The sequence below is a fragment of the Mytilus edulis genome, chromosome 13 (assembly GCF_963676685.1).
Source record: "Mytilus edulis chromosome 13, xbMytEdul2.2, whole genome shotgun sequence".
NCBI classification, from domain to species: Eukaryota; Metazoa; Mollusca; class Bivalvia; order Mytilida; family Mytilidae; genus Mytilus; species Mytilus edulis.
In genome coordinates, this window is record NC_092356.1 from 26,832,204 (window position 1) to 26,845,512 (window position 13,309).

The 13,309-nt window shown below is 32.9% G+C and overlaps 2 protein-coding genes across 11 annotated transcripts in view; both read left to right on the top strand.

The window, feature by feature from the left end:
• LOC139502185 (protein ELYS-like) overlaps positions 1-13,309 on the top strand; it is an 80,509-nt gene that overhangs the window by 42,499 nt on the left and 24,701 nt on the right. For all 10 annotated transcript variants that reach the window (XM_071291599.1, XM_071291602.1, XM_071291605.1 and 7 more), the window contains 6 exons: positions 6,804-6,994; positions 7,250-7,344; positions 8,457-8,638; positions 10,565-10,712; positions 12,412-12,544; positions 12,895-12,966. In XM_071291599.1, the coding sequence (XP_071147700.1) occupies positions 6,804-6,994; positions 7,250-7,344; positions 8,457-8,638; positions 10,565-10,712; positions 12,412-12,544; positions 12,895-12,966 (821 nt within the window). The remainder of the gene's footprint in view (positions 1-6,803; positions 6,995-7,249; positions 7,345-8,456; positions 8,639-10,564; positions 10,713-12,411; positions 12,545-12,894; positions 12,967-13,309) is intronic.
• On the top strand, positions 1,300-4,699 carry LOC139502187 (uncharacterized). The gene is made up of 2 exons (XM_071291606.1): positions 1,300-2,844; positions 4,570-4,699. The coding sequence occupies exon 1, from the start codon at positions 1,565-1,567 to the stop codon at positions 2,831-2,833; it is 1,269 nt and encodes a 422-aa protein (XP_071147707.1). The 5' UTR covers positions 1,300-1,564; the 3' UTR covers positions 2,834-2,844; positions 4,570-4,699.

Genomic DNA, 13,309 nt, shown 5'->3' on the forward strand with positions numbered 1-13,309 from the left:
CCAGAGGGACATTCAAACTCATAGACTGAAAATAAACTAACAACACCATGGCTAAAAAAGAAAGACAAACAGACAAATAATAGAACACAAGACACAATTTAGAAAACTAAAGATTAAGCAACACGAACCCCACTAAAAACAGAGTGATCTCTTGTGCTTCAGAAGCGTAAGCAGATCCTGTTACTTTTTGTAACTTTTGCTCATACCACGAAAATTGATACCCATGAATAAAAGTAATTTCACGGTATTTCAATCATCTGAAGAAAGAAAAATATAAATTTAGAACCATTCACTGATTATTGACGTACAAATTTTTTAAATGGCAAACTGGATCCCTGTATTCTTGAACTTACTGTTATTGTACTAGCATGCATCTTTATATTCTGAAATGAATTATTCACCTTTTTACTTACAAAAAGCTCTTTTTACAAAACATGTAATATTACAAGGTATACATGTAGGATCTTGATAATCCACATCTAGAATGTAATTACCTTATTTGATATTAAATTTCTGTCTGGCATATATATGTCAGATTTGACCTAATTTTTTTTATTAAAGGATAACAATATCATTGAAAAACTGCAAAGTTTAAAACAAAAAAAGCAGATACTAAAATGGCTCGCCTGCACCAAAAAGATGTTTATTATAGGATTAAACTCCTTTTTAAAGGAATTTATTGGTGTATAAACTCGACCACTTCGGACTTTTATTTTTTTGTGAGTGATTTGGTCCAGTTTATATACCAATAAATTCCTTTAAAAAGGCGTTTAATCCTTATAATTCTTTAAAATTTGAGATAAGGAATATATTTTTCCCCACTCGTTACCTCTATCACACGTAAATTGTATATTTATGTCATTGAATAGGTCTGGGGCATGAATATATTTGTTGGTTAACACAAACATATGTACTCAAAGAAATTTGCTATCTGATAAAAAGTTAACTTCAAAAACACTTCTTATCATTCAAACTGACGAATGTTTTTGTGTATTATTTTATTTAACGATTAACATGCAGTGAAAATAAATTTTGTTAAAGTCAGTGTTATTATCGCCGCCATCTTGTTTACATTGGTTACGAAAAGAAGTTCGGTCAACGTCTTCTATCGAAAAATAACCAAGGTCAAGAGTAACTACCGGAAATTTTCTCGACCAGTCATATCAACGTATTCCTTAATATACAAATCATATAAGAATTATTTACTCATAGTATCTCTGAGAAAGATTTAATCACCAAAAAACTTTCCATTAACCAATGAAGTTAATTAACCATGGGTATTATATGATTGTTAATTCTATTACGTCATATCACTTCCGCAATCAGATGAGAAGCACTGCGCAACCGCAACCTCAGTGTACTGTCAACTTTCGTTGGGAACTGACGTGTGTTAGTAACCTCGTATTGCAACCTTGAAAATTGATTTGTTATTTAATTATATGACTTCGAGGAAGTCAATTAATAAATTTATTGAAGATTTAATGTGATTAAATCTGGTTTAAAAATTTTATAGAATTTAATTTCATTCTCGTGTGGGTTTGAGATTACTATTCAGTAAACAAATATGGCGGACGCCATGATACAGTCTCGTGATAAGAAATCAGAGAAAACGCCTGATAAGAAGGCTTCGAGTGTAGACGATGACTATTTAAGATTAGAGGATGAAGATGCTTTACTCTTTGATAAACCAAAGGAGTCGAAAACAAGGTCGAAAACTTCCAAGGCTTCGTCCAAGTCTGCTGCTCAGGGTAAGCCCCCTTCCTCGAGTACGCCGTCCACTTCTAAAAGTATGCCGTCCACTTCTAAAGCAAAGTCTAGTACTAGTAGTGTCAGTGGTGACGCTAATAACAATGAGATGCTTGATATTCTTAAGCAGATAAGATCTGAACAAGTAAAAACCAACTGTAGGGTTGATAACATGCACAAGAGAATAGACGCTCTTTATGATGAGGAATATCAATATGATGATGAAAATCAAAACGAGTCTGATTGTTATGATGACGCTTGTGACGAGGTCCAAGCAGATAATGAAAAAAGGGATGAACCCCCTAGTAAGAAACAAAAATCTGACTCTTGTGAAGAGACAAGATTTGCTAGCATGAGCAAAAAATTTAGGTCTGGTGAAAAGTATGCACCATCTATTAATGAACAGTTGGCTAATAATATAACTGATATTTTTAGAAATGGGATTTCTTCTGAGAGATTTTCAGATCTCATGAAAGATGAGAAACTTCAGAGACCACAAAACTGTGACGGTCTCGTTACTGTTCAAACTGACCAGGTTATTTGGGATATTTTAAGTCCCGAGACTAAAACAGTGGATAACAAAATGAAAACTATTCAGTCTGTAGTTGTGAAGACAGCTACTGTCATGGCTAAAGTTATTAATAAACTAGATTTAATGTTAGAGAAAGAGGAGTGTACTGAGCATAGTAATATGTTAGACGATTGTATGGATTCACTCGCTCTGATGGGGCATGCTAACAGATTGGTATGCTTAATGAGAAGAACTCTCATGAAGTATGATATCATTGGTGAATATGGACATTTGCTGAATGCTACAGTCCCTTATGATAAAAACCTATTTGGTGGTGATGTAGTCAAAACTGTTGATGATATTGGCAAGTGTAGTAGAATATCAAATAAAATCCGAGGAAGGGGTGGTTTCAACAGTGGCTTTAGAGGCGGTCGTAGACCTTGGTATTTTAGGATCTCTGGTAGAGGCACTGGCCGTGGTAGAGGTATAGGCCGTGGTAGAGCATCTCGTGCAGGCTCAGATAAGACTGGAGAATCAAAAAACTCCAGGTGGACTCACAACAAATACAGATATTAAAACCTGATGTTGTGAGTATAAATTTTGAAGCAGGTAGATTGAAAAAATTTATAAATAAATGGGAAGAAATTACTTCAGATAGTAATATTTTAGATATTGCTCATAAATGTCCCATTGAGTTTATTGATGGTATACATCCTATTCAAAATCAAGCAACTATTAGAAATATAGTAGCAAATAATAATGATACTAGAATAATAGATGCAGAAATTCAAAATTTACTGAATATTAAAGTAATTGAAAAGGTAAAATCTATTGAAGGAGAATATATTTCACCAATATTTGTGACACCAAAAAAGAATGGTGAATATCGGATGATACTAAATTTAAAGAAGTTAAATGAACATGTAGAGTATCACCATTTTAAAATGGACACTTTTGAAATGGCATTGCATTTGATAAAACAAAATTGTTACATGGCTAGTGTCGATCTGCGCCATGCTTATTATTCAGTGCCCATTGATGAGCAATATCAAAAATATTTGAGATTTATTTGGAAAGGTTCTATTTATCAATATACTTGCTTACCAAATGGGTTAGCAAGTGCACCACGTTTATTTACAAAACTTATGAAATTGGTATATGCTACACTCCGCAGATCAGGTCATATCAATATAGGTTATATTGATGATTCTTTATTGATAGGAGATACAATTGTAGAGTGTAGTCTAAATATCCAAGATACTGTGAAATTGGTATCTGATTTGGGATTCATAGTACATGAGAAAAAATCTGTTCTTATACCTACAAAGAAAATTCAATTTTTAGGGTTTTTGATAGACTCTGAAAAAATGATTGTCACTTTAACAAAGAAAATTCAATTTTTAGGGTTTTTGATAGACTCTGAAAAAATGATTGTCACTTTAACACAAGACAAAAAAGAAATGATACATGAAGAAAGTCATAAATTACTTTCAAGACATAACTCTAAAATAAGAGAAGTTGCTAGTTATATAGGCTTGATAATCTCAAGTTTTTCTGCTGTTGATTATGGTCAACTGTATTATAGAGATATTGAAATAGAAAAAAATACATGCCTTAAAGATGGCTAAGGGCAATTTTGATGTCAATATGGAAATAACTGATAAAATGAAAAAAGAAATTCTTTGGTGGTCATGTAATATTTATACACAGTCCAGAGTTTTGGACAGAGTTAATCCACAAATTATTTTACAAACAGATGCTTCACTCTCTGGCTGGGGAGCAGTACTTATTAACAACAAAACAGGAGGTAGATGGACCCCTGATGAACAAAAATATCATATAAATTATTTAGAATTACTTGCAATTTTGTATGGTTTGAAATCATTTGAATCTCAATTAAAATGTTTTACACATGTGAAAATATTAACTGACAATACTACAGCAGTAAGCTATGTCAATAAAATGGGTGGAATCAAGTCAATATGTTGTAACACTATTGCAAAATCTATTTGGTTTTGGGCAAAGAAAGAAAATGTGTGGCTCACTGCTAGCCACATTGCTGGGACTGAAAATACTATTGCAGATGCCGAATCTAGAAAGTTCAATGATCAAGTTGAATGGCAGTTAAACAAAGACATTTTTTGTGATATATGTGAACTGTGGGGTGAACCCCAAATTGATTTATTTGCATCTCGTCTAAACTCACAATTAAAAAGGTTTTGTTCATGGAAACCTGACCCTGATGCTAGTTTTATAGATGCATTTTCTATAGACTGGAGTGACTTTAAATGCTATTTATTTCCTCCTTTCAGTTTACTAGGCAGATGTGTACAGAAGATCTTGAAAGACAAGACAACAGTTATTTTAGTAGCGCCGTTATGGCCGACTCAAGCATGGTTTACTCTGGTGATGCAGATGTTAATCGATACACCCATACTGGTTATGGCAAGGAAAGATCTACTGACTCTTCCTTACAAGGACACTGTCCATCCATTGAACAAAACATTGAATCTAATGATATGTCATGTATCAGGAAACAGTTTATTGACAGAGGAATTTCGACAAAAACTGCCAGCATCATGTTATGCTCTTGGAGAAAAAGCACTAAAAAACAGTACAAAGTATTTGTCAAAAAGTGGTTTTCTTACTGTCGTGAAAGGAAAATTAGTGAAGTTCAAATTTCTATAAATATAGTGCTAGATTATTTGACTATTTTATTTGAAAATGGTCTTGGCTACAGTTCCATAAATACAGCAAGATCTGCTCTTTCTGCACTAGGTTTAGTGATAGATAATGTCCTTGTAGGAGCACATCCTTTAGTAGTCAGATTTATGAAAGGAGTTTATAATCTTCGACCAACAAAATCTAAGAACATTTGTGTATGGGATGTATCATTAGTTTTGAACTACTTGAGAAAGCTTTCACCTGTAAATATGTTAACTTTAAAAAGAAGTAACGTTGAAGCTCGTTATGTTGATAGCATTAACAAATGCTACTCGTGTACAAACACTGAAGTTTTTAAGTGTTGACTGTATGGAAAAATTGAGGGATGAATTTGTTTTTCATTTAGATGTTTTATTAAAACAGTCTAGACCAGGATATAAGAATCCAGATGTCAAACTGAGAGCTTTTCCTCCAGATAGGAGGTTGTGTGTATATACTGTTTTGAAAGAATATATTAAACGTACTGTAATTTTGCGTGTTCACACTAAGCAGTTGCTTATCAGTTACATTAAGCCGCACAAAGCAGTGACTTGCAGCACTATTTCCCGTTGGATTAAAGTAGTTTTGCAAAAATCGGGTATAGACACTCGACAATTTAGTGCACATTCAGTGAGATCTGCAGCTACGTCTAAAGCTAAACTGTACAATGTTTCTTTAGCTGATATTATGAGTAAAGCGGGTTGGACAAATGTGAATACTTTTGCAACTTTCTATAACAAGAGAATTATAAATTCTAATAGTTTTGATGTAAATGTGTTGAATAACTGATTTGTTTACATTTATATATATAAAAGTTACTATTGAAAATTTTTTGAGTGTGCTTTAAAATCTCATCTGATTGCGGAAGTGATATGACGTAATAGAATTACTAAATTAAACGATACTTACCTTGGTTAAAGTTGAAGTTTAATTTGAATTCTATGTAGTCATAGAATCACTGAAGTGATCAGATGCCACCACCCTCCCTACAGCTGTGTAGTTTATAAGGCTTATATATATATATATATGCTATTGGTAGAGTACCACTTGGCTTTTATCATCAAAAAATTTGTATCTTTAAAGACTGAGGTTGCGGTTGCGCAGTGCTTCTCATCTGATCACTTCAGTGATTCTATGACTACATAGAATTCAAATTAAACTTCAACTTTAACCAAGGTAAGTATCGTTTAATTTAGTAATGTTAAATGTACATGATTTTCTGGCAGGGTTTATCTAACCACCAGCTCAATTTCTTTGTTCACTGGTCACTCACTGTTACCTGTATTTAAATTTGATAATAAAAAAAAAAAGACATTCAACAGAAAGTTCATTCATTATCTGTAAACATGTGGGAAATTTCAGCTTGTTCAATTCTTGTTTCTGATTTGCATTATTGTGGACTGTTAGTCTTACAACGATTCCAACAATTTTATGATTTTTAAGCATGTCTATATCATCTTGTTTTGGAGAAGACGTTTCTAAGTTGAAAAACTTGAGTCTAATCCAATAGGTCTTTTTTGGTCAAAAGAATATGTTTAAACTATTAACTACCATCTTGTTTTGCTTACGGCCTTGGTGGCCGAGTGCTCTAAGTAGTTACTACTGTAATCACTAGCCAGTTAACACTGAGGTTGTGAGTTTGAATCCCGATCGTGCGGGTGCACCAGACTCCAATCTTAATTGACTAAGATTTTCAGTTTTTTTATCGAAGGTCATAGTTTTAACCGGGCACTCTGGCTTCCCCAAACAATAAAAACTGACCGTCACAAAATAGCCCCAAAACGGAGCTTAAAAGTGGCGTTAAAACACTAAAAATCAATCAAATCTTGTTTTGCTTTTTCAGGAATCCATGGTTGTTATGCTGGACCCTTTAGTGACCAGGAGTTTGGGTGACTGGCAACATTATAGAATCATCAGGTCTCTATTATACCAAGGAGATTGCAAAATGGCATTGCGCTACATTACTTATAAGCAGTCACCATTATCGTCACCTGAAGAAGTCAAAATAAAACTGACTGTATTATTAGCAAACGGGTAAGTCAATAGTTATGTTTATGTTGCTGTTCCCTGTCACGAATCTCCTCAGACAATGATGTATACATTTTGACAATTTTATCTGTTATTTATTTATTTTTATTTATTTTGGGGGGGGGGAGGTGGGTTTGCTCTGTCAACTCTGAGATTGAGCGTTTGAACCCTGCATGTTCACTTCCTCCCATCCTCTTTCAAATTCACATTGATTTCAATGTAATATTCCTGACTGCTCTAAGTTTAATATTTTTCTTGTAGATTGACAGCTGAGGCTCTAGAGTACCAGAGAACATACAGAGATGAAGATAATATGGAAGATATGTTACAACACCTGTTTCAAGGATGTCAACAAAGTAATTCATGTTTCTATGGTCACACCAATTTAAATTTGAATTATCATATTTTCCAGTATTATAGATTAATGCTTATTACTTGAAAAACATTAATTTACATGAAATTGAAATATTTATTGGCTTTTTATGTCGTGTGGAAGAGAGCTGGCTCATTATGTCTGTCTAGTGTAATACAAAGCAGGGTTTATATTCATATCACAGTAAAATGTTCTAGTTCTGAATATGCATTTAATATGCTAAAGGACTCAGAATTACTGTGCACATTTATTAATGCTATTTCAAAATGGCAGATAAATAAGAAGCTGTTTCATCACAATTGTACAGTAGTACTAAACAGAATTACTGTATATTTGGTAAATAGATTGTCAGCGATGTGTTGTAATGTGTGTGAGTGTAATTCCTGTTAACTTGTACTTAACATTGGCGGATCCAGGGGGGTTCCAAGGGTTGGAACCCCCCTTTTTTATTGGCCGATCAATGCATTTGAATGGGGACATATAGCTGGACTTATCCTGGGTTGGAAACCCCCCCCCCCCTTTTAAAAATGGCTGTATCCGCCCCTGCTTTAAAGTATGAGTGGTGGTATGATTAGCAAAACACAGTGTGATTTAGATTTCTCTAGAAAATTATTTACTGTTGATTTAACAATTCACAATTTGTAAGGACAATTTAAAAGTTCAAAAACAAACATATACTGTAAGATTTGTATACAAAAACCACAAACTAAATTTCCATGAAAATCCATCAATCCACCAATTTTGGTATCCTTGAAAATTAAATGAATCCATTTAATAGGTTGAAAATGGAATCCTAAGTATGTGGCTACCTACATGTATATATAAAAGCTAAGATATCAATTGTATCTCAAAAACAAGTGTTGACTTCTTGGCTAAGGTAGACTACTTAGTCCTGACATCATTTGTTTTCTTGAAGAGAATAAAATCCACATGCTGAGAACAAAAATTTATCATAGAAGTGGATAATTATTTACGATGGTAACAGGTAGAAAGATTACTCCTGTTTGCGATAACAAGGAATTTTTTTTAAAAACAACTTTTAGGATTGCTTTTTTGTAGTGCATTTAATACTTTTGTATTATATTTTTTTATAAGCTAAAACTATGGATCAGTTACTACAGCTGCCGTTGACACAGAATGAGGAACGTCAGCTAATTAGATATCTTACTGACAGTAAAGAACCACACTCCCTGGAATTACTGGTTTTACACTATCTACAAAGAGCCAGATATGTAGAGGCCATACAACTCAACGAAAAGTTAAAACATGCAGTTATTGTAAGTCACTGGTATAACTGTATTGAAGGTTAGGCAGTGCTTGTTCCTAATCAGAATTTTCTATTTTGTAATCTGTGACATAGCCTTCTCAATTTCTCAATAAAGGAATAGGTTCAGTAAGACCCCTTTTTGGCCCCAAAATATAGCAGTTTTACAAAATTGTTAAAATGTAAACTTTAGTTATTTATTGGAAAGTAGAATGCTTCTGCTACATAAATATGGGCTGTTTTTGACAATACAATGCACATATATCTGGTATTAGTATCATTAAGTCATGCTAAATTACTGAAATCTTCACAAAGGAGTATGTTCGATAAGGTCCTAAAATGGTCCCCTTTTTTAGCGTAAATTTCAAATTCGGATTTATTGACCAATATCACGATAAATTATAGCTAATACATTGACTAGATAGGATATAAGCCATTTTGTTGAAAATTTTACGTCTCTGCGTTTCATTATGACGTCACAAGTTGTGCTCAAATTGATTTTTCACGAAAAAATCAATGAAAATGGGTAAATTTCCAAAGATTATTTGACAGGAAACACAGAGCGCATACGTCGACAACAAAGATCTTTTAAAATAATGTTTGTGAAGACATTGAACATGTCTTATTTGAATATTAAGCTTGTCGACGCCTGCGCTCTATGTTTCCATGTCCTTTATTTGGTTGAAATCCAGCTGATTTTGTCAAATTTCACCAAAATCCCTTATCTTGACCTTTTTCGGGTGTAAAAATCAACGTGTTAGAATTAAACTTTGACAAAAACAGCTCTGTTTAACTTTCTCACATGTCTCTAAGGCAACTTAAAACAATTATTGTCTTGTAACCATGAACTTTATAATTGGGGCCAAATATGGCGCTTACCGAACTTACTCCTTTAGCATTTTAAGTAAACTTTAGACGGTGTCTGCCTTAAATGAAAGTGGCCGCATTTGTGTTCATTCTCAATATTGTAATGTAAGTTGTATTTGATGATAATACATAACATATAAAGGTTGAGGATGAATACGGATGAGGCCACTTTCATTTTTGACAAAAAACGTCTGAAAAGTGACATTTTTTGGCATATTTGATAGATTTTTCATATTTAAGCTAGAATCAGAGCGTTTTTAATAAAATAAGTTAAAATCTTTCACATAAAGTAATTGAATCAACTGAAATAGACACTTTAATGCTTTTAAAAAAAAGTGTCCAAATCTTTCATCAAATGAACCTAAAATATGAGGCCAAAATCGGACCTTACCAGACCTACTCCTTTGATAATGTCCATGTTATTGTTTTATTGAATAAAATTTAAGGTATTTTTTAATTCTATAAAATATTTTAAAAATTTATAAAAAGACTCCATTGTACTGTAAATTCAGAAACTATTGCAATTTATGAACAATGGAAACAATGCGAGATTAATATTGCGATTTCAGGAAATTTTGTATACAGATCAGATATTATAATCATAATGGAGTGCTAATATTTGAGATACTCACACAGTCACACTATTAACAATTATATAAACCTTGCAATTATTTTTGAATTTACAGTATTAAATAATGATTGTCAAAAATTTATTATAGGAATTTAGTGCTACTTGCATGTTTTGGCTTTTTAAAACATTTAGTCTCTACCATAAGTAATTTCAAAATTGGACCTTATGTTCTGAAATTCATTTATATGCATTCAAATAGTTCATAATGTATTGATAATATAAAAAAGAAGATGTGGTATGATTGCCAATGAGACAACTATTGACAAAGAAACCAAATGACACAGAAATAAACAACTATAGGACACCATAAGGCCTTCAACAATGAGCAAATCCCATACCCTATAGTCAGCTGTAAGGAGGGATATAGGGAATGGAGCACGACAGAAGGACAATAATTAAGGACTTAGCTGTGATATGCTTGACTCTGTATTTTAATTTCAGTTTGAGCCAGCGTCCAAAGCTCGTGAGAGGGCATCAGCGAGAAATGCCATGGTAGATGGTTTCCTGTCTGTTCTCTCTGCAGTGCAGAGAAAAATGGTGTTTGACAATCAAAGTTTACCAAAGAAAAAAACAGCTAAACTGAGGGAAGGTATGTAGTAAGGAATGAACTTCAAATTGATGTAAGTTTTTGTGTTTGTACAGTCCTCACTACTTACCAAAATTTCTTCAGCATTGGCTTGTAAAACTACTCTCAGACTTGTAAAATTCTTCTCTACAAGTCAACAGAATCCAACTAAGATTCTTTGGGCTTGTGGACTCGAAAAGTTAATCGGTAAGTCTGTTGATATTTATCACAATTTTCAGCATCCTTTGCTATATCGTGGTGAACAGTTTCTATTGGTGGAGAAGTCTTGAGTAAATAACTGTCCAAATACAATCTGACAGAATAACATACATGTAATATCAAGTGTTCTTTATTCCACTTAGAAATTACATAACTATCAGACTATTTTCTAAGATTTCTCCTTTATTATGCATAGTTTGGTAATAATCATTGGAAGTAAGAAGAAAATTCAAAGTGTTATTTCCTAATGCTCGTAGAGTTAAACTTTGGTTGGCTTGCTTGCTTTGTAATTAAAATTGACATCTTCAAACAATATACATGTATATAGGCATAGTAAACCTGTAAATATATTTTTAAATTCAATATGATGACATCCTAATACCATTTGTACAATATACAAACAAAGCAAGCAATGTAATGAAAGTCTTTCTGTACATGCACAAGGAAATAAGCTCTAAAGACCTTAGGAGACTAGAAAGTTGTGAAAACTGGTCAAAACTGAGAAAGAGTTTTAAAAAAAAAAATGATTTTACTGAAGACCACACAAGTATTTATAACTATAACTGTAACTGCTAACCTGTAAAATGTTAAATGTTGCAATAACAACAACCCATGAAAATGTCATATTAACAGTCCTTGAAATTTTTGCATTGTAACTATGGTGACATTTAAACTTTTGATGTTCATGGCAATGGTAAAAATTCTTGCCAATTGACCTTAACAGTAATTTTTGGTGCATGACGATTAAATGTATACTTTCCTTTAGAAGATATTTTTTTTGACAAATCACGTTAATTTTTTTCCAAAAATAAGTGTTATGATAATTATTTGAGACCTCTGACGAATCACAATAAGAACATTGGGCCATTCCAGTTAATATCTGCTAAAGGGGGATGGATGGTCCTTTCTGAGGGGTGTAAAATTTATACATCTTAGGGGTAAAATTTTTGGCTTTTTCATCTGACACATACACTTATACGCAAAAATTTCTGAGGGTCTTGCAGCAGTAAATTAGAAAAAATAATTACATCTTAGGGGTTACAAAAAATACCTATTTCAGATCTTAGGGGTGCTTTGGAATGTAGACAGTTTCGTATCATGCATTATCTGGTATTGTATTTAAAATTCTGATGGGTACAATCCTTGCAGTAAAACATTCTGATAGGTCATTTTTACCAATGAAAGCCCATCCACCAAATATGAACAGAAACTCTACATCTGATAGGTCTTAATTTATAGATCTGATAGGTAGTTTTTCATGATGTTTTTTCTGATAGGTATGAAAAAAAATCTCCCCATCCATCCCCACCTGTCAGAAATTAACTGGAATGGCCCATTTTGACAAATCACAGTAAAATTTTAACCAGTCTGACACTAACAGTAGCTGAAAATGGCTGTTTGACGTCTGACGGTAAAGGGCATTCCTACCCTCATGTAAGATGGATGAGCCTGAGGTATTGAGGACTATTCAATTGACTTTTCTTATGTATTTATTTATTTACAGTGAAGAAACCAAAACCATTGTCTACAACAGTTACAAAGAACAGTCATGCTAAAATTGTGTCAAGGTCAAATCTCTTCCTGGAGATCTTAGAAAGAGTTCAAGAGGTTAAATTTGAAGATGAGGCTGAAACAAAGTAAGTTAAGATTTTTTATGAAGGTTGTTATGGAACTTTTGAAAGTCTTGCCAGCCTCATATTTACGATTGATTTTAATTCTTTTTTTAACGGCACAAAAATGTGTGTTCTTCATGGTAAAGTTTTACCGGATTTTAAAAGACAATACAAGATGCAGTTTACTTGAGTGTTGTTGTCAATGTAGAGGTATTAGGTTTTCAAAATGTATGGTTAATATAATTAATTGTATAAAATTTGGGATATATGAAGCAAATTTATATTTTATATTTTTGGTACTCCTATATTTAATAAATGAGAAAGTGTACAAATGTATATTGACATCTATATTGACATCCCCACTATCTTTTCAGTGACCAAGAAGAGTCTAAAGTAGGACCATTTGTGTGTACGCCTGTTACACCAAGGTCAAGGTCTTTCTTTGGGTATGTATGATGAAATTATGCAAACTCTTTGACTATTTGATTGATTGGTAATTTACGCCATTTTCAGCACTATTGTCTTTTTTTGGCAACAGTTTTCAATGGTGGATGAAGCTGGAGTAATGACCTTCGTTAGGAAAACTGAAAATCCTCTTCAATTACAGCTTTTCTATAAAAGCATGCAAAACAAAATTTTGATCAACTTGCTTGCTATGTTTGCTTGGTTGTTTGCAAACAATAGGTAGGTGGAGTTTCAATATATACTGGGATTTGATTGGATATGAATTGAAGTGAATGTTTATTGCCCAATCAAATGCCAGTATATAGTAAACAAACTACCTACCTG